Source organism: Acanthochromis polyacanthus, chromosome 19 (assembly GCF_021347895.1).
Source record: "Acanthochromis polyacanthus isolate Apoly-LR-REF ecotype Palm Island chromosome 19, KAUST_Apoly_ChrSc, whole genome shotgun sequence".
Taxonomy (NCBI): Eukaryota; Metazoa; Chordata; class Actinopteri; family Pomacentridae; genus Acanthochromis; species Acanthochromis polyacanthus.
This window is the reverse complement of record NC_067131.1, coordinates 9,239,560-9,257,514: the sequence shown is the minus strand read 5'-3', so window position 1 is coordinate 9,257,514 and position 17,955 is coordinate 9,239,560. Positions and strand designations below refer to the sequence as shown.

Below are 17,955 nucleotides of genomic sequence, written 5' to 3'. Positions count from 1 at the left end.
AGGGCAGAACAACAAACAGTGCAGCCCGGGCTCTGCTTTTCGCACTGCTCTGGGACTCTAATTTAATAAGCCTCAAACAGTGATGAATCATCCATAAAGTAGTGATAATTGCATGTAATTATGGACAAAATGTTTAAGTGCAATGCTTATGTTGGATGACAGAGAGTCTGCAGTAATTCACCATTTATGAAACAGAAATACTGCAACAGCTTCATGCAGATAGTTCTCTCCTCTGACATAAACATCTTACATAAAATGAAAACAGCTAAGCTTCGCTGTTGGCTGCACGACATTAAACGGCCTTCACACTGCACAAATATCTCTCCTATTATGTTGTGGGTCAATTTCACTCATTTTAGCTTTCAAATGGAAGAAAATTAATTTCTCTTTTTCACTATGAAATGTAATGACTACTCCTCATTCAGGGTCATGAATGCGTATGTAGAACGTGGGTGCAGTGATGTGGTGTGAAATGTCAGTACACATATCTCATAGAAAATCAGTCAATAAATGTCTCCAGGTCATTTTTGACCTGGAGACATTTATTGATTGATTATCTAAAGGGCTGCTTCTGCTTATTGATGGATCTACAGCAGTGTGTGTTGCGGGGCAAAAATCCCACCAGATATGTGCATAAAAGTTTGAGAATATGATCCATAACTGGAGGTGAAATTGTTACCAGAGTGCAGTTTGACAGGTGTGATGTAGTTATATGTGTGTTCCTGCCTGTGAAGAACTCTCCCGCTGAGAAGCTCTTTATTTTAAGAACATCATTCTCTTATCAATGAGCTCACATTTCACCGGGCAATAAGAATTAGCTTTTGTTCAGGAGAGCACTAGAACTCAGGAGATGTTTCTGAGCCATTAACGACTCAAGTTTTCTAGGAAGAAGCTTCCTCTGAGTGTGATTTAGCATCCATAAGAGGCCATGGAAATCTGAAGATTGTCATGGCCACTTAAACCACAGCACAACTAAAAGCACACTGTCGATTTTCAAAGACCCGGGTTCTTAGAAGAGATCCTTGGCCTATGAGGTTTGGTCATCACCAAAGTGGATGGAGAGGAGCCCATTATTCCTGAGGCTCTTTCTGATGAGCTGCTGCTGTAAAAAAAGTTCAAGGTGGATCATTCAGATGAGAGCCTGCTGTTATCGACCACTGGAAATGGGAGACATGTAGGAGAGAAACATGAAAGTTGCAGTATTTTGTCTCCTCATGAGGATGATAAACTAGCACCACATGTGGAAAATTCAAGAAAACAATACTGGTAGTTTACAACTCCCCCAGTGGCTCTATGGGGTTTCTAAATGAAAAACATCAGCATGCTAATGCGCTCACAATGACCATGATGACATGCTGATATTCAGCTGGTATGATGTGTAGTTTGCCAACCTTTACTAATTTTCAGTCAATCATGAACTGTATATAAGCTCACGATGTGTACCCACACTGCCATGCTACATAGCATAGGATTAAGATTTCATATGTCAAACCATAGTATGTCAAATGCAGCATACCAAAAATACCAACATATCCTACTACATTCATTTGCATTTTTCAGTTTCCAAGCCAACATGAGTAACAGCGCATACCACATAGTGCTCAGACAAATGATTTAAGTGATTTCACACTACAGACTGCGACGGATACATGAGCAAGACCCCTAGCTTAAGCTTAAGGCGCAATATTATGACAGCGTAATATGTCCCAATTGTGTGCATACTACATGTAGCAGTTTACGCTTTTGAAGGGCGGCTGCAATTGGTATTGAATGGAAAACAAAAAATATGTGATTGGGAATACAAAGTGAGCGCGGTGGCTCTCTCTGTTGCTATTTTGACACTGCATGACTCCACCAGATGATTCAAAAGTGAGCAAATTAGGTGACTTTAAGCCTTAATACAATTTAAAGTTTTGTTAAAATTCACTTCCTGTATAGATGTCACAAATAGGGAAACTCCCTATAGAGACCAAAACTGTCTTTTGTACCAGGCTATAAAGATACTTATTTCTGCTGTAAAGTTGGGTAATTTAACATGGGGGTCTATGGAGACTGACTCGCTATAAGAGCCAGCCTAAGGGGTCAGTTGAGGAATTGCAGTTTTTGGCACTTGATCATTGGCTTAATTTTGTAGATGCCGAGCATGTAGTTAGTTTTGCAGGTATTTGGTCATGAAGGAAACTTGTAGATGAATTAAAATTTAGACTACATGAAAAGTTGAGGGATCAGCAAAATTCCTGAGGTGACTGGCAATCTGTCCAATAAATATTGAGACATTTTACCCCAAACCATAACTGTAAACCTTATGGTTTAAAAAAAAAACAACAAAAAGGGAAAATTAAGGTGGTCTACAGTAATGAAGAACAGTAATAATGCTGTGTACATTAATGTCCTCAAAGCAACATATTATTGTTTACATTCTAATAGATTTTTAAAGCAGATAATTAACCTAACCTAACTGGCCTAACACAAATATTATATGTCATATATGAATTTAATATTTCAAATGTTGAGTATAACATTTATTATCATCCAAGAAAATGTCACCAAAATCTAGAACTGTTTCAAAATTAATTCTCCTTGCAGAATAATTTGACTCGCAAAATAATAGAATGATTTTTCTGCAGCATTATACAAGGGTTAAAGAAGCAATTTTGCCTCGTATTCAGTCTTTAAAATTGATTTTGCCTTAAGGTGAGTTGATTACATCGATGTTCCATTAACATGAGGGTCAATATCTTGCAAAAAGGCAGCATGATTCACATTAAACACAGCACCAGAGTCAGGGGAAATGTATCTGACTCAATACCATCCCCGAAACAAAGTAATTTAAGCGGAAGAACAGCATCTCCCTCCACTGGCAGAATCCATCATTTGTCTCGAGGAAAACTGGTGTGTGAGGTTCCGCAAATTGGAATATCAATTCATTTTTGAAGTGCACTCACGAGGTCTTGTGCAGTTTTCTATCCAAAGCACAAAGCTGCTTGAGGAATCCTCTGTTTGGAAAAATCCACCTGCGCTCTTTGACCTTATTGATCGCCTCTAGAAGGGTGTAATGATGGTGGATCATTAGGTAGGCCAGGACGAGGGAGGCAGACCTGCTCACACCGACTGCACAGTGAACGAAAACCCGAGCTGAGGAAGAAAGAGAAGGATCACTGTGAGCGTAAAGCATGTGATGAATGTGAGATTTTTTTTTCAAGAGATAGATGGATAAGACTTGCAGAGAGGCCTCCAAAGCCTGACATTAAAGCAACATGACGGGTATTTACCACCGGTCGTGTCAAGTGCAGTCTTAATATACTCAGCAGAGGGAAGGAAATAGCGAGAGAGGTCAAAAGACGGTGAGTCATCTGCAGGCACTCCATAATAATCCACCGTGGATCCATAGAAGTCATGACTCCCCTGACAGTGCATCCTCCCATGAGCTGCATTCAGAACATGAGTGATTCCCAGCTTCCATAGACTGTAGCGATCATTGGCCACTGACCTGTGGAAAATGGAAACTTACATTATAGTAAAATCACAAGAAAATTAAATATAGTGCTAGTTGTATTGTGTTAGCTGCCAAGATCATTCTGGAAGACTTACATATCTCCAATGAACAGGTTAGGCCAAACTTCATCCACGTGATTACCAAACCTTTTACCTCCATACAAAACCCTCTCTAGGTCTTTTACAGAGCCAGTAGCAGGAGGAATGGCATTATTTCCCTGCATGCTGCTCATTCGTAACTAGTTTTCAAAATACTGCTCTGGAACTATCCATTTCTGTAATTTCTGCTGTCAGCATTTATTTTCAAACCCCGGTGAGACTTTACTACAACCATGGTGGTACTAACAAGGACAGGTGCTCCTGGTCTAAAATTAAAACCGTGACCTACATTCTAAATGCCGGTCAGATTTACACCTGTATGTCTTTTTGAAGCACATTTTCACATTATCCGGGCAGGATTTGTCATTTTGTTGCCTTTAAATGTACAAAGAAATGAATTCCCATTTGTCAGAATGATCCAAAATATGTAAATATGAAGGTGGTGTAGTTACCACATCCGACCACTAGGTGCCACTGTTTCCCAGCTATAGTGGAGCCTCGTGTCGCCATTTGTTGTTGCGCTGCTACTCTGAACATTACCGCCCTGTGTGTTGTCAACAGTAATGCTAACCACCGCGAAGCCCAGGCGAAATGATTTCCAACAAGCCCACGTTATTGCAGCTAAAGCTAATACGTTTTCTGCTCGTTCTTACGCGATGCCACTTAGTTAGTTAGCTGATAAAATAAATAAGCTCCGCGTCGTCTCCTGTTTCATCTCAGACCGGGTGAGTGAGCGGAAAGCGCACGCATTGATCAAGCTAGCAAAGGCTAGCTAGCTAACTGTAGCTTGAAGTGAATTAGCCTCCTGGCAGGGGTTGTTGTGATAGTGGGAGGATGCTGCCGTTTGGTTCCACGTTTATCTCAGTTATTTAACATACATCCTTTCAGGTTGGCTTGCTATTTCATGAGATACTGTCAGAATTTAGGTTAATAGAAGATTAAATAGCTTCTGGACCCTCTATATTTGCTAGTCAGTGATGTGAATGGTTTTGTCATTAGCTATTGATGATGACTTGAAGCTGTTCTGCAAATCACAAAGCCACAAGATCATGACATTATTTCATCCTTAAAGGGTAGAAATGTGAACATAGCATCAGTATCTTTGCAGTTCTTGGAACAGACTCTGGAGACAGGATTTGTTGATACTATAACTAAAATCAAGCCCAAACAATAAATATCCCATTCAGTTTGTGGTAATATTGAGGATAATAACCAGTAAATCTGTATCCATTACCAGCAATAAAAGCTTCAAATTATTGTTTGGCCAGGGGAATATGTCTGCTCTTTCACTTACATTTTTAGGGTGTGGTTTCTACTGTGCAAACTTATCCTGAGGAAATTCTTGCCAGTGTTTGCCTCATCTTGTTTGGCAACTTGTGAAAGCTCAGCTTCCCTTAGGAGTTCAGGAATTGTCATAAAAGTGTTTATCACTTATGATTTTTTCAAAGAGTGAATTCATTTTCTGTCTATGTTGCAGTCTTGCATGCACGGTTTGTTTCAACTTAGTTTCGCTGATTCGGTGGAATAAATATCCCTAGCAGCACCTACTTCTTCTTAAATTATTTTGTTTGTTGTGAGGAAGTTGGGAGGGAACGGATATTGTCGGTAAGTGAGAGGTCAGTTGCTTAACTTGCACTTACAAATGTTCCTGCTCTTCTCTACAGTCTTCAGAGTGAAGAGGAAATGACCCAGCTGAGTGTCCGCCGCTGGACTCCTAAACATGTTGCCAAGTGGCTGAAGGAAGAGGGCTTCTGTGACTATGTGGATCTGCTGTGCAACAAGCACCGGCTGGACGGCACCAGCCTGCTCGCCCTCAGCGAGTATGACCTCCGCTCGCCACCCCTGGAGCTCAAGGTGCTGGGGGACATCAAGCGACTGATGGTGTCCATCCGCAAACTTCAGAAACAGAACATAGACGTATTAGAGGAGCTGGGTCTTCCCTATGATGGTCATTCTCCTACAGGCTCTGGAGGCAGCTTGGACTGGCTGTGTAATGGAGACTCGGGCAGAGACTGTGACAGCACTGACACTGCACCGGTGGGAGAGGAGTACCACCAGTACACTAATGGGAAGTACAAGCAGCAGATGAGACGCCTTGATCCTGAATACTGGAAGACGGTGCTGAGCTCCGTTTACGTGGTGTTTGTGTTCGGATTCACCTCCTTCGTCATGGTCATAGTGCATGAGCGGGTGCCTGACATGCGTACATACCCTCCACTGCCAGATATTTTCCTAGACAGGTGGGTGTGACTCCTCGCAAGTACACTTCCTAAGTCTCACTATGCCACAACAAAAACATTAATTAGCTGTGAAATGCCACAGAGGGAGCGTAGCAGAAATATATATTTTTCTCAACTGTCAAAGTTTCACACCAGATGGTCGGCATTATAACTGCCCTACTTCCCCGTGGCATGTTTCTATTATTGTCCTCACACACTCCTGATGGGCGAGCTTTTGTTCAAAGCGATCTTTTGAAAGTTTTTTTTTTGAAGTGACCTACTTTTAAGTGTGACCTATTGTTTATGACCAGCTTGGAGCTTTTCATGGAACGTCTTAGCTTATTGGGAGAGCAGATTCCAGGGAAATGCCAGCGTGTATTTAGAGAGACGAAACCTGCTGAGGCAAGTCATTCAGGCCGGTTACAAATCTTAGAAGATTTTTCCCCAATCTAGGGATATTATTTACAGCTCAGGGGGATGTTTTGCTGTTTAAAATAAGCCAGCTAAGTGGAAGTTTTGGAGATAAAAATGTCAGCCAAGGAAACATGTAGGCATTTTAGAGTTAGGAGATGAGATGTCTGAGGCTCCCAGTATAACTGTAATAAATATGTGGTGCTGGGCCTCTGGTGGACCCCTTATATGGAAGATTTAACTGCACTGCTTGTCAGTTGTTGCCTTGTTATCCTCAAAAATGTTGAAATCATTAAACATTTAAAATAATTACAATTAATGTATCAATCTGCCGATCTTTTTTCCAGTTGCCTTAGTGTTGCTAACTGTTACGTTGATAACTTGTTGAAAAATGGTCAATAGTCTCAAATACTGACCACCCAAGATGCCATTAAAATAGCTTTTTCAGGAAAACAAACGTTTCAAACCCCAAAAGTATTTCGTTTACAAACTGTAAAACAAGAATAAAGCTGCAGATCCTCATGAAATCTGACATAAAAACAATCGTTTCCTTTCCAACAGTGTGCCTAGAATACCGTGGGCCTTTGCGATGGCCGAGGCGTGCGGTGTAATCCTCTGTAACATCTGGCTGTTGGTCCTGCTGCTGCATAGACACAGGTAAAGTTATCATTAGGCATTGTACTTTAGGATACCTTTAGTGTGTTTTTACATCCAGATTAGACGGAGTTTAACTGTCTCTCATGATCTGTAGGTCCATCCTGCTGCGGCGATTGTGCAGCCTGATGGGGACGGTGTTCATGCTGCGCTGCATCACCATGTTTGTTACCTCCCTGTCTGTGCCAGGACAGCACCTGCAGTGCTCAGGAAAGGTAACACATGATGAATTTTTAATTTGTCATTTTAAACACAGCATCTCTGTCAAAGATCACAGTAATAACAGTTGGGTCAATCTATATTTATGGGATTTTTTTGTATCATAGTTAACATTTTTGCTGTTTTTGGACCTAAAATCAACATGGCTGCTTTTAACCAAACACCACATGGCATTTTAACAGAAACATTCTTCTAAATATTATATATACAATTGGGCAAAATTTAAATTGACAGTTTTTTATAGAGATATTGTACTAAACCTGTTGACATGCCATAAATTCACACTTGACTCACACACTACTTTATATTAAATAACTCAGAAAGCCTTGGAGTCTTTTCTTCAGGAGGAAATGACATCATGTGGAGCAGGTCATGTGATCTGGAATTAGCACACTTCCTTGAGAGGTGTTTTTGTAGTGGGTAACTTAGTTGAAAGTGAGCTCTCAGACACAGATACAAGTTGTTATTTTCCATATAAAATGTGACATATTGCCAAAAAAGACAAATCTGTCATGATAAAAATAGCGCAATCAAAACAATTTTTGAATAAACTCATTTTTGTTATTGTTTAGCTAATCAGAAGGTGGTTGTTATTAAATTTGGACGCTTATTTAGTTGGCATTTTAGTGATATCCAGTCATTTTTATTAATAAATGATTGTTTCCATAAGAAATAATTATGGAATTTGTAAAGAAATGATCATAGTGAACATAGAAACACATAACATAAAAACAGAAAAATGTATGCAGGATATATCGCATGGACTTCAAAAGTCCTTCAATTATATGTTGATCCAGTCTCATGTCTTCCCCTCTTGCAGATATACGGCGACATGTGGGCCAAACTACAGCGAGCTGTGGCCATCTGGAGCGGTTTTGGGATGACCCTGACTGGAGTGCATACGTGTGGCGACTACATGTTCAGCGGCCACACCGTGGTCCTGACTATGCTCAACTTCTTTGTCACCGAGTGTGAGTAGTTTCTGTTGACTGCAGTCTGGCTGTGAGGTTGTTTTGTTTTCGCTTTTTTGAGGAAGTAAAAAGCCTAAATCTGAATCACGAGTTAAGACGAGGCATGAACATAATTGGATTTTTGTTGATTTGCCAATTTTTTCCAACTGATTTTAGTTGCTTGTTAATGCAGATTACAATATATGTGATCTTTTTTCTACCTGATTTCACAGAACATCATGTCTCTTTTTGAATGGAGTGAACATATTATTATGTCTACCCTTATGTCAGTGAACCAGTGCAGGTACAGACATAAATGTAATGTGTTTCAAGTATATACACCCCCTGTCAAAAGTTTTGAGATGGGTTCTAATTTATTTGAATGAGAAAGTGTCTCAAAACCTTTGACAGGGGGTGTAGATTCACCAGGCAAAATAGGAAAAGTAGTGAATCCTCTGAACCCTAAGCAGTGCCTGGGTGTTTATTGTTCCTGCCACATTTTCACTCAATGTGGACTCATTTTTCAATAGTAAGTCCTGTACCGCTATGGAAACTTGAATACCTTTGAACTGACTCAGTGTAGACTTTGGAAACTGGAAGTAGAGAAAATGGTCTTTACTGCAGTAAATCAAATGTATAATTCTGTAAATCATAGAAAAAAACAAAGTAGAGTCTCATTTATTATTAATTTTGCAGTAATTGAAAACACAAAGTGCCCACAGGTATTACAGTATTGTAAAAAAGCTAACTCTACATAATATAGATACTTTAGTACTCACATCTGAATTAGTTTCAGTATTTGTCTCCTATCTGTAAACACAGCCTGCAGTTTGGCGAAAACATTTCAGAATTTTTATCACAAGGTTGTTGGTCACAGCTGAGTCACTCGTGGCTTCATGGTTTTTACACAATCTGGTTTCTGCTTTTTGTCAATCTTCAAGTGAGATGTGTTGAATGAAGTGCTGAAATATTACAAATCTAAGGTTGTATTTTTTGATTCTCTCTTTCTACAGTTTCTGGCTTTGATGTAGTATTAGATTTTTTTTTTTTAATTAAAAGGCTTCAGGCTTTTCAAACCTAAAGGCAGTTTTTTGGGTTCAGAGAGTTCAAGTTAAGTTGTGGAAAATATGGTATATTTATTTATTTTTATGTAACATTTTCAAACAACACATTTTAGCCAGACAAATGTTTCTCACCTGTCAAGGTCCATTTTTGGCATAAAACCAATGTTTGATTTCCCGCCTGTACTGATAATGATGCAGATAGTGCATATTTAGCTGTGATCAATGTGAAGTGGCGTAGGAATAACTTATAACTACTATTGGTGCAATATCATACCTCCAAACATTCTTTAGTGTTGCAAATAAATAAAGATTTTTGTATACCTACCTGAGAGATTTAAGGGAATTTTACCCCCCCCCCCCCCCATCATGTTTGTCCTCTAGTGTTTGGGTTCTGTTTACAAATTAGTTTGTTTTTTCTGTTTTTGAAAGTCTACAGCCGTGCAGATTGTTGCCATAAGATGATTATGTTATAATACTTTGAATTCTAAAATCTCATTTGTTGGTGACATGAGACCTTAAACCACTAAACACACACTAAAAAGAGAGATATTAGCTTTCCAAAGACTTGGCTGACCTTTAATATGTTTCACTGGTTGCAGGGTTTCATCTTTCTTAACATCAGGAAAAGAAATTACAGGCCATTATTACAAAAATGACATCAGTAGTAAAGCATGAGGGGGACTCTGTTCGCTGTCTCTGTGTTGCCATCCAGTGTCCTTCACCAGTACTGCATGCATCTGCCCTTATTGTGAACTTTACAGTCACACTGTGCAGCGTGTCTGGATGATTTAACATAAATCCAAATAAGTATTCAACTCTCCTTTTTCTTCATCTTTTCTAAAGACACTCCACGGAGCTGGAACTTCATTCACACTTTGTCCTGGGTCCTCAATCTCTTCGGCATCTTCTTCATCCTGGCTGCACATGAACACTACTCCATTGACGTGTTCATCGCCTTCTACATCACGACCAGACTCTTCCTGTACTACCACACTCTAGCCAACACCAGGGCCTACCAGCAGAGCCGACGAGCTCGCATCTGGTTCCCCATGTTCTCCTTCTTCGAGTGCAACGTCAACGGGCCGGTCCCCAACGAGTACTGCTGGCCTTTCTCGAGACCTGCGGTGATGAGGAGGCTGATTGGATAATGAGCAGCAGCTGTCAGACACGTCTTCGGCTGTGCTGCTTCGTCCGCTTTGTCAAGTTGCCAACTGATGCGGTGTGTCCTCAACAACAAAAGACGCCTGGTGTGATTTTTGTCAGCACAGAGGTCTGATGGGATGCACAGAGCCATACCCTCTTTTATTTTGAGACTTACTTTCCAACCTGTCAACATTTTTTAGGCAGATTAAAATGCCCCGTTGCTTCATCTTGTGTTTGATTTCGGAGGTGAACGCACACCTTTTGGTTGCTTGTTTTTCCTCTAAAGGGATGTCATTTTATGTAGCATGAATTGCATTTTTCGTTACCTCCCAGGTTATAAAGTTACATTTGTTATCCAGTATTTGGACAGCACACGGTAAAAGGAAGCATCATCAACAAATCTCAGGCAGTGCTGCAGCTAATCCTTCATAGCCGCTCAACACTTTCTGTGCAGTTAAAATACTTGATTATTTGGGAGTTAGGATCTGGATTATTGACGGACAGTTTTGTCTTTTGTAATTTATCAGAACACTGCTGTGTGGACCACTGTTAAAGCAATATGTATAGATCTACATTACACTGTACAGCAAATATATTTTTCATCAATTTGAGAATCAGTTGTAGTGAAAGTCTCCTGCATTTCTTGAAGTCATGCTTACATTTTGACAATATTTCTTAAGACTGACAGTTAAATTCATGGCTCATTGTGAGGTGTACAACAACATAGTGCTTATATTGTTGTCATAGTCTGCTTTTTCCTTAACAAAACTTGAAAGGACACCTTCAAGAAAATGTCACTATTGGCCAAAAATGTGGAATGAAGGACTTTTTTTCCAGCTGTCTTAAATATAATTCCATTTGCCAATTACCTTGAGTGTTCTGATGATAGGTTTCTCTGTGTAGAAATGTCCCAGATCTTTCATGTTTACTGTTGGCTAACTGTATTATACTTTTTTTTTTAAAGAAAAAAGGTCATGCAGTGTAAATTACCAGACCAAGTACCATGAGCTGTTCCTGATGTTAACCCTATGACATTCATCTGTAGTAAACAGACCCTTAAATTTGTGTGTATTTGTTTATATTAATTTATTTCATTTTATAAATGTCAATAGGTATTTTTATATTCCATTTACAAAGGTACAGCAACATGCACATGGAGAAATATGTTTACAGTTGCTTTGAACTATGTTTGAAACACAATGTGCTATTTATGTGTAAATTTGATTTCAAGTTGTCCTCGACATTTCATTGAGTGAACCTTGCCATTGTAGTAAAAGATCATTGATTTGGTCATTGCAGCATGTTAGAGACATGAGTATTCTGAACAGAGTTGTCAGTCTAACACATTCTTTCATGGAGGAAGGATGTCGATGTGTTCTTATGCTACTGCGAAGCCACATTACTCGTTTCTTGTCTCGTCAGTCATGTCCATCAATAAAGAGCTGAAATGAGAGCGTCTTGCGATCTTTTATTCCACTCGCTTTACAGATCATTCATAGTCCGTTGAGTGTTTATTGGGCATTTTAGACAGTACCCAATAACTGAAAGGTAAATGGACATTAGCACTGTAACTAAAGGATTGTTTTTATTATCAAACAATGTTACAATTTCATTTTTGAGTAATTGCTAGAGCAACATCTTGTTTTCCATAGAGTCCTAACCTTAATAGTTAAATTTGTTTGTTTTGTAATATTGTATTGCATATCATTATTTTGTGCTCCGTTACGAAAGCATTTGATTCTGTTTTACTCGGAGATGGACTCATTTTATTTTCACTGCATTTGTGTTGTTTATAACAGGTCCACATAGCTTAAGTCACAAAGAATTATGGACTGATTATTTGTAGACTTTGACAGTAGCTAGTCAAATCGGAAGAAATGCGTATTAATTGTTTAATTTGGTATGCGTCATATGACTTGTGTGCGCTAAAATATATACATAAAAAGTTATTTTATTTACAAACATTGATGACAGAATAACAGTACAGAGAGTATTGGAATAAAAAATTAAATAGAATAAAATGAAGTTCCTTCAGCCGAAGCACAAGCAGAAAACAAGTTGTATGATCTAAAATAATTATAGATATATAGAACTTCAGAGAAGGAAGTAAAAAGAAAGCTCAGGTTAAATCCAATACAACTCTAAAAAGTGAATGAATAATATTGCACTTCATTTAAAATCTGCCACTATTTGTCCACAATTTTTTATGACAAAAAAAAAGTTTTTAAATATTTTTTGGTTGTTTTTTTGTGGTTGTAAAATCATACAGACATAAATGAATGTTAAAAAAAGAGGAAACAAAATATAAATTGCATTGAAAATATAACATAACCATATGAATAATGACAATATTGTTTATAAAAACTGTAGTTAATGTATGTATTATATATAATATATTCTTTTCTACTTAATATAATAAATTGTTAGTAGTAATTCGATTATTTGCTGAAAAGATGCAGTAATTTTATCAATTAAATAAATTCCTTCTAATTAGTGTCTACATTCAAAAACGAATTATGCTTCTTGACCTTTCTGAGTCCAGAAAAATAATAAAAAAGAAAGTTCAGTAATTAGCTTAGAAAAGCTACATTTGTATTGGTTACCATGGTGATTTAGAGGTCTTCTACTTGCCGGTATGCTCGCAGCACAAATTTGGCCTATAAATGCTTCCTTTTGCAAATGAAAAGAATCAAAGTCGCCTTTTCAAAATCATAGAATAAATGATTTGATTAACTGGCGAAAAATCAAAACATTATTATTATATTTACGATTTCACTCAGGCGCAAATTAGACAGCTATAGTTTCGGGTCCTGGGGCGCCGAGGTCAGGAGGTTGTTTGTTGCGGTGTCTCTCCTCCATATCGTCCTACACCGGTTTCCTTCGTGTTTGTAAGCTGTCAAGCTCACAGCAACAAAACCAGCTACAGTAATCCTCGGTAAGTAATGGGTCGTGTAATTACTTACCGTGTTCGTTGCTGTGTTTGTTGGAATTTAAGCGAAGTGGTTGTCGAACATCCCGTTAGCTAGCTAGAAAACGCCCCCTACCACACTCGTGTGTTCAACTCCGAAAATACAGCACTGCCATATTTCTTGTCATGGGCAAATGTTTGCATATATTTGCAATGAAATGAATACAGATGTGGAAATTAAAGCCCTCTAATTTCTGTAAAATTTCAACATTATTCAATTTTTTTCCCAAACTATGACTCTACTAAAGGGTGCTTTGGTGGTTATATCACTGTTGATTGACAACAGTAGTGGTAAAATACACAGAAGAAAACAATAAAGACGCACTATAAGTAACATTTCTCTCAGGTGTATCTTAACATCACAAGTATCCTTTATCCTTTATGTTCCTGGATATTTAAGGCAGACCTTGAAGCGTTTCAGCCTCCAGTTTAACCTTGACATTGAGAAGACCTGACATCTCCCTACACACTGACTTTAATCCATATGACTGAGTCTAACAGTGCAAATGTCTCTGAATACAAATATTTCTCTTGCTAATGTCATTGCATAAAAGCACAAGTCCCTAATAAAATAAGTGATATTGGAGTTTAAATGTTATTTTACAAAATCCAATAATTTGGCCAAGATTTTATAAATGCAGCCAATTTTCTCATACTGTCCCAGTATTTAGTTTTTTGCTAAATATATTCACTGTTTAATTATTTATCCACATGACAGTTAAATTAGTGGAGATTATCTGAAGAGGCTAAAAATATCTGCAGAAAAAAATTCCTTCAAATTGTATACCAAAAACAGTCATCCAGCACTCTCATTGGTATTTCTAAAAGTCTAGTTGTTAACTGTTATAAAATTTCTGTAATTTAAAGGCTTTACTTATATACAATTACATGTTATCTCACATATTGTTTGTGAATGCAATCAATTATAAAACCACTGGTTCACAAATGTTTCATTTGCATTTCGAAGTGTGTTTAAATACATCTACCTACAAATGCTAAAATGTAATGGTATCGCGTAATCGGAAGAGTGAAAGTAAACATAAGGGTCCATGTGAAAGACTGGGAGGCACAGAACTTTGTTGCTTACCTGGTGAAATGTCAGAATAAGGTTTGCAACTGATGAATATGTTTTGTTTGAAAACTCTGCATATGTCACACAATTCTCCTGGAATTAACTGTATAAGCCAGTAAGATCTAGGGGTGTTTTTGATGTAAACATGACCTTTAGAAAACAGGAACACTGGATTGTGTGATAGTTTGTGGCAAAGTACAGGAAACTCTGGGACGCTGAAGGTGCAGAGTATGAGCTGTATTTATGAAAACAGGGCTTCTGCACCTCACCTGACCTTAAGGTCAAACCAGTTTGTTGTAGTCTCCTTGTGGTTTACAGTAAATCTGGAGTTGGACCAGAAATCATGGATTCTGCTCGTTTTCTTCTCAAATATGTTAAAATAATTAGCTGAATGTACTGTCATAAAATACTATGACAAAAACTGTGTAGATGTGTGGTGTTAATTTGATCAACAAGTGAATTTATTTTTACCAACAATCCAATTTTTATGATCCTATATCTCCATTTACTCTCTAAAATCTTATCTTTTGTAACAGGCACAATGGCAGTTCCTCCAGCATATGCAGACCTGGGAAAATCCGCAAAGGACATCTTCAATAAGGGATATGGTAACTGGAAGCAAGATAAAAGGCAGTTTTATAAGTGTGTATTTCCTGACCCGCAGAGGACAGGTCTGCTGCTGGAAATGCATTTCCATGCCCAGAAAGTGGTTTCTCACTGTCCCTGTCCTTGCAGGTTTTGGGCTGGTTAAGCTTGATGTGAAGACTAAGTCTTCAAGTGGAGTGGTGAGTTTTACTGTTAGTGTAACACAGAAGTACAATGCAGGTATTATCAGCTTATTTTATTGTTGTTATCAGTGTGTGTGTGTGTTGACTGATAAATAACTGTTCCAACTACATACCAAAAAAGCCAGAGTTGATTTAATATCCAACTTTATCTACTGTCAGAATTCTTTAAAAACAAAGCTTTGACAATCCTAATCTGCAGTTTACACGGTGCTTATGTTTAAAAAGAAATAATATTTTTTTCTTATTAGCATTCAAATCTAATCTAATCTACATCTTACCAGTCAGGCTGTAATCATAAATATATTTCAGCTCTGAGTGTTAGAATATGAACTTTCCGTCTCAGTGTTGCTTTCAGATCGGGTTAATTTCCTCTTATTTTCACTTCAGGAATTTAAAACATCCGGCTCGTCCAACGTAGACACCAGCAAGGTCACCGGAACCCTGGAAACCAAGTATAAATGGGCTGAATATGGTCTGACGTTCACAGAGAAGTGGACCACAGAGAACACACTTGGAACAGAAATTTGTGTCGAGGATCAGGTAAACTAAATGTCTTGCTATGCTGCTGATCATCCCTCCAATGAAACAGGCTTAAATGAAGAGTCACTGATGAAGCAATTTTCTGTTCCAGATCACAAAAGGGTTGAAACTTACTTGCGATACCACATTTTCACCAAACACCGGGTAAGTTACACGTTAATTAGAGATTCATGACTCACAACCTGTAAGTATTAACTAGATAAAAAGGCCTTGTGACGTTCTCATTTTCTTTTTTCACTTCACAGCAAGAAGAGTGGCAAGGTCAAGACGGCTTATAAAAGGGAATACGTTAACGTGGGTGTTGATGTAGATTTAGATTTCGCTGGTCCTACCATCCATGGAGCAGCAGTGGCCGGCTACGAGGGATGGCTGGCCGGCTACCAGATGACCTTTGACTCAGCCAAATCCAGGATGACCCAGAGCAACTTTGCAGTCGGTTACAAGACCGGAGACTTCCAGCTCCACACCAATATGTATGCTTTAGAATCAGCAAAGAACTCCTTGATCCACTGGTCGCATATTTTTACAGATTCAGTTTTTTGTTTTTAGGTGAAGCTGTTTTAAAACTGTTGACGTGATGTGGTGCATTTCTTTACCCAGAAATGATGGCGCAGAGTTTGGCGGATCCATTTATCAGAAGGTGAACGACCAGCTGGAGACTGCTGTGAACCTTGCCTGGACAGCAGGCAGCAACGGCACTCGCTTTGGAATCGCTGCTAAATACCAGTTAGACTCCAGTGCCTCCATATCAGTAAGTTTGCTGAAGAACATTTTGATAAGGTGTTCTTGAACATTCCCACGTTGTATTTTACATAACCTGCTACAGTTTGAGTTGTGTAGCCCTGCTGAAGCCGCTCTCTGAATGCTGCTTTAGAGATTTAATCCTTTTTCTACAGGCTAAGGTGAATAATGCCAGCTTGGTAGGAATCGGATACACCCAGACTCTGCGGCCTGGTAAGGAGCATCTCTTTAATAATATGCAATTTAAATTGCCTACCAACATCATGGACCTCTGTTAAGTAACTTAAAACTATTCCAGGTATGAAACTCATCCTGTCAGCGCTAGTGGATGGGAAGAATATTAATGCCGGTGGTCACAAAGTAGGTCTAGGCCTGGAATTGGAGGCATGAGGATCTTCTCAGCCGTTTCATAAGAAGAGGAAGAATACTGGCAGAATCTGGCCTTGAGCGTTCCTGTGTGGTCAACAACAGATGTGTAACGATGAAGCCAAAACAAAGAAGAATCCCCGTTCACAGGCACCGATGAGATGGAAAACCCCCTGTCATTGTGGTTACAATAAGTAGTCATGTTTCAGTCACATGTATTTATTAATCAGTTACTCCTTCTGCCAATTTATCCTTGATATGAAATTGATAGAAAACCCCTCTGCTTGGTGTTGAAATTTGGCTCTTGAGTTTGACAATCCAGGAGCGGTTCCGAAAGCAGAGCCTTGTTACTTTGCTGAAGTGTGATGATGTAGAATGTAAATCTGAGACGTTATTTTGCACAGTAGAATATACCTTTATTTATGCTCTTCCCCCTTTGTTTTATTTGCACATTTTATTTGTATTTTGGTAGTGTTGTGCTGCCTGTTGGAAGGATCACTCCAACCAAATATGCTATTAAAAAGGAAGCCAATCTGGCTGCTCTTCACTTATTTTCTTAGAGAGGCTTAATTATAGTGTGATGAGTTTTAGACCTCTGCTACCTTGAATATCTGCTTCTAAGTTGCAAGACTATGCTAAATGGATTTTATTCTCCTCTGTGTGACTTGAGTGAAAGACAGAGTGAAACACTTACCTTTATTCCCATTTAAAGACTGTGACACTAATCAGGGAGCACTTTGTGTGTTGGTGTGTCTACCTTTACAATAAAGTCCTGAAATGAAGTGATATTCTCTCCTGTAATTTGGTATTAGGCAGCATGACAAATGTTATCAGTTCAGTTAACCCTTGTGTTGTCCTGCGGGTCAAAATTTACCCGTTTTACAGTTTGAAAGTGAAAACAATGTTAATGTTTCTTTAAGAACATTCACATAAAATCAACCAAAGTCCAGCGAAATTTGCTGGATTTTGGTTGATTTTATGTGAATGTTCTTAAAGAAAATATCAGTCTTACTGATATATATGCAACACTTCAGATATTTTTATGATTTTTTGGGAAGATTTTTACTCATTTTTACAACATTTTTTTTTGCCAAATTTGGGGGATTTTAAAAAACCTTAAGGGGAAGTTTTCAAGGAATTATTGGAATTTTCTTCCTGAAGGTTCTGCGAATTTTCAGAAATTTGGGGAATTTTTTTGCAGAGTTTTTGGATTTTTTCAGACAAGG

At 38.5% G+C, this 17,955-nt stretch overlaps 3 protein-coding genes across 4 annotated transcripts; 2 read left to right on the top strand and 1 right to left on the bottom strand.

Annotated features, from left to right (window-relative positions):
* Positions 1 to 142: 142 nt before the first annotated feature.
* On the bottom strand, positions 143 to 4,010 carry LOC110954252 (dual specificity protein phosphatase 13-like). The gene is made up of 3 exons (XM_022198707.2): positions 3,592 to 4,010; positions 3,273 to 3,490; positions 143 to 3,135 (listed from the first exon to the last, which is right to left on the bottom strand). Exons 1-3 carry the CDS (start codon positions 3,726 to 3,728, stop codon positions 2,942 to 2,944), a joined length of 549 nt encoding a protein of 182 aa, XP_022054399.1. The 5' UTR covers positions 3,729 to 4,010; the 3' UTR covers positions 143 to 2,941.
* Positions 4,011 to 4,137: 127 nt separating this feature from the next.
* Positions 4,138 to 11,707, top strand: samd8 (sterile alpha motif domain containing 8). Its single transcript, XM_022198739.2, has 6 exons — positions 4,138 to 4,319; positions 5,259 to 5,834; positions 6,786 to 6,881; positions 6,976 to 7,093; positions 7,918 to 8,068; positions 9,955 to 11,707. The coding sequence occupies exons 2-6, from the start codon at positions 5,278 to 5,280 to the stop codon at positions 10,257 to 10,259; spliced, it is 1,227 nt and encodes a 408-aa protein (XP_022054431.1). The 5' UTR covers positions 4,138 to 4,319; positions 5,259 to 5,277; the 3' UTR covers positions 10,260 to 11,707.
* A 1,347-nt stretch (positions 11,708 to 13,054) lies between these two features.
* On the top strand, positions 13,055 to 17,511 carry LOC110954271 (voltage-dependent anion-selective channel protein 2-like). Of its 2 annotated transcripts, XM_022198740.2 has the most exons (9): positions 13,055 to 13,189; positions 14,831 to 14,902; positions 15,030 to 15,079; positions 15,470 to 15,622; positions 15,714 to 15,766; positions 15,868 to 16,095; positions 16,223 to 16,373; positions 16,519 to 16,576; positions 16,662 to 17,511. In XM_022198740.2, the coding sequence occupies exons 2-9, from the start codon at positions 14,836 to 14,838 to the stop codon at positions 16,751 to 16,753; spliced, it is 852 nt and encodes a 283-aa protein (XP_022054432.1). In that variant the 5' UTR covers positions 13,055 to 13,189; positions 14,831 to 14,835; the 3' UTR covers positions 16,754 to 17,511. The 2 variants fall into 2 exon arrangements, with proteins under 2 accessions (XP_022054432.1, XP_051795372.1); XM_051939412.1 differs by lacking the exon at positions 13,055 to 13,189 and having other exon boundaries at positions 14,885 to 14,936.
* The last annotated feature ends 444 nt before the right edge of the window (positions 17,512 to 17,955 follow it).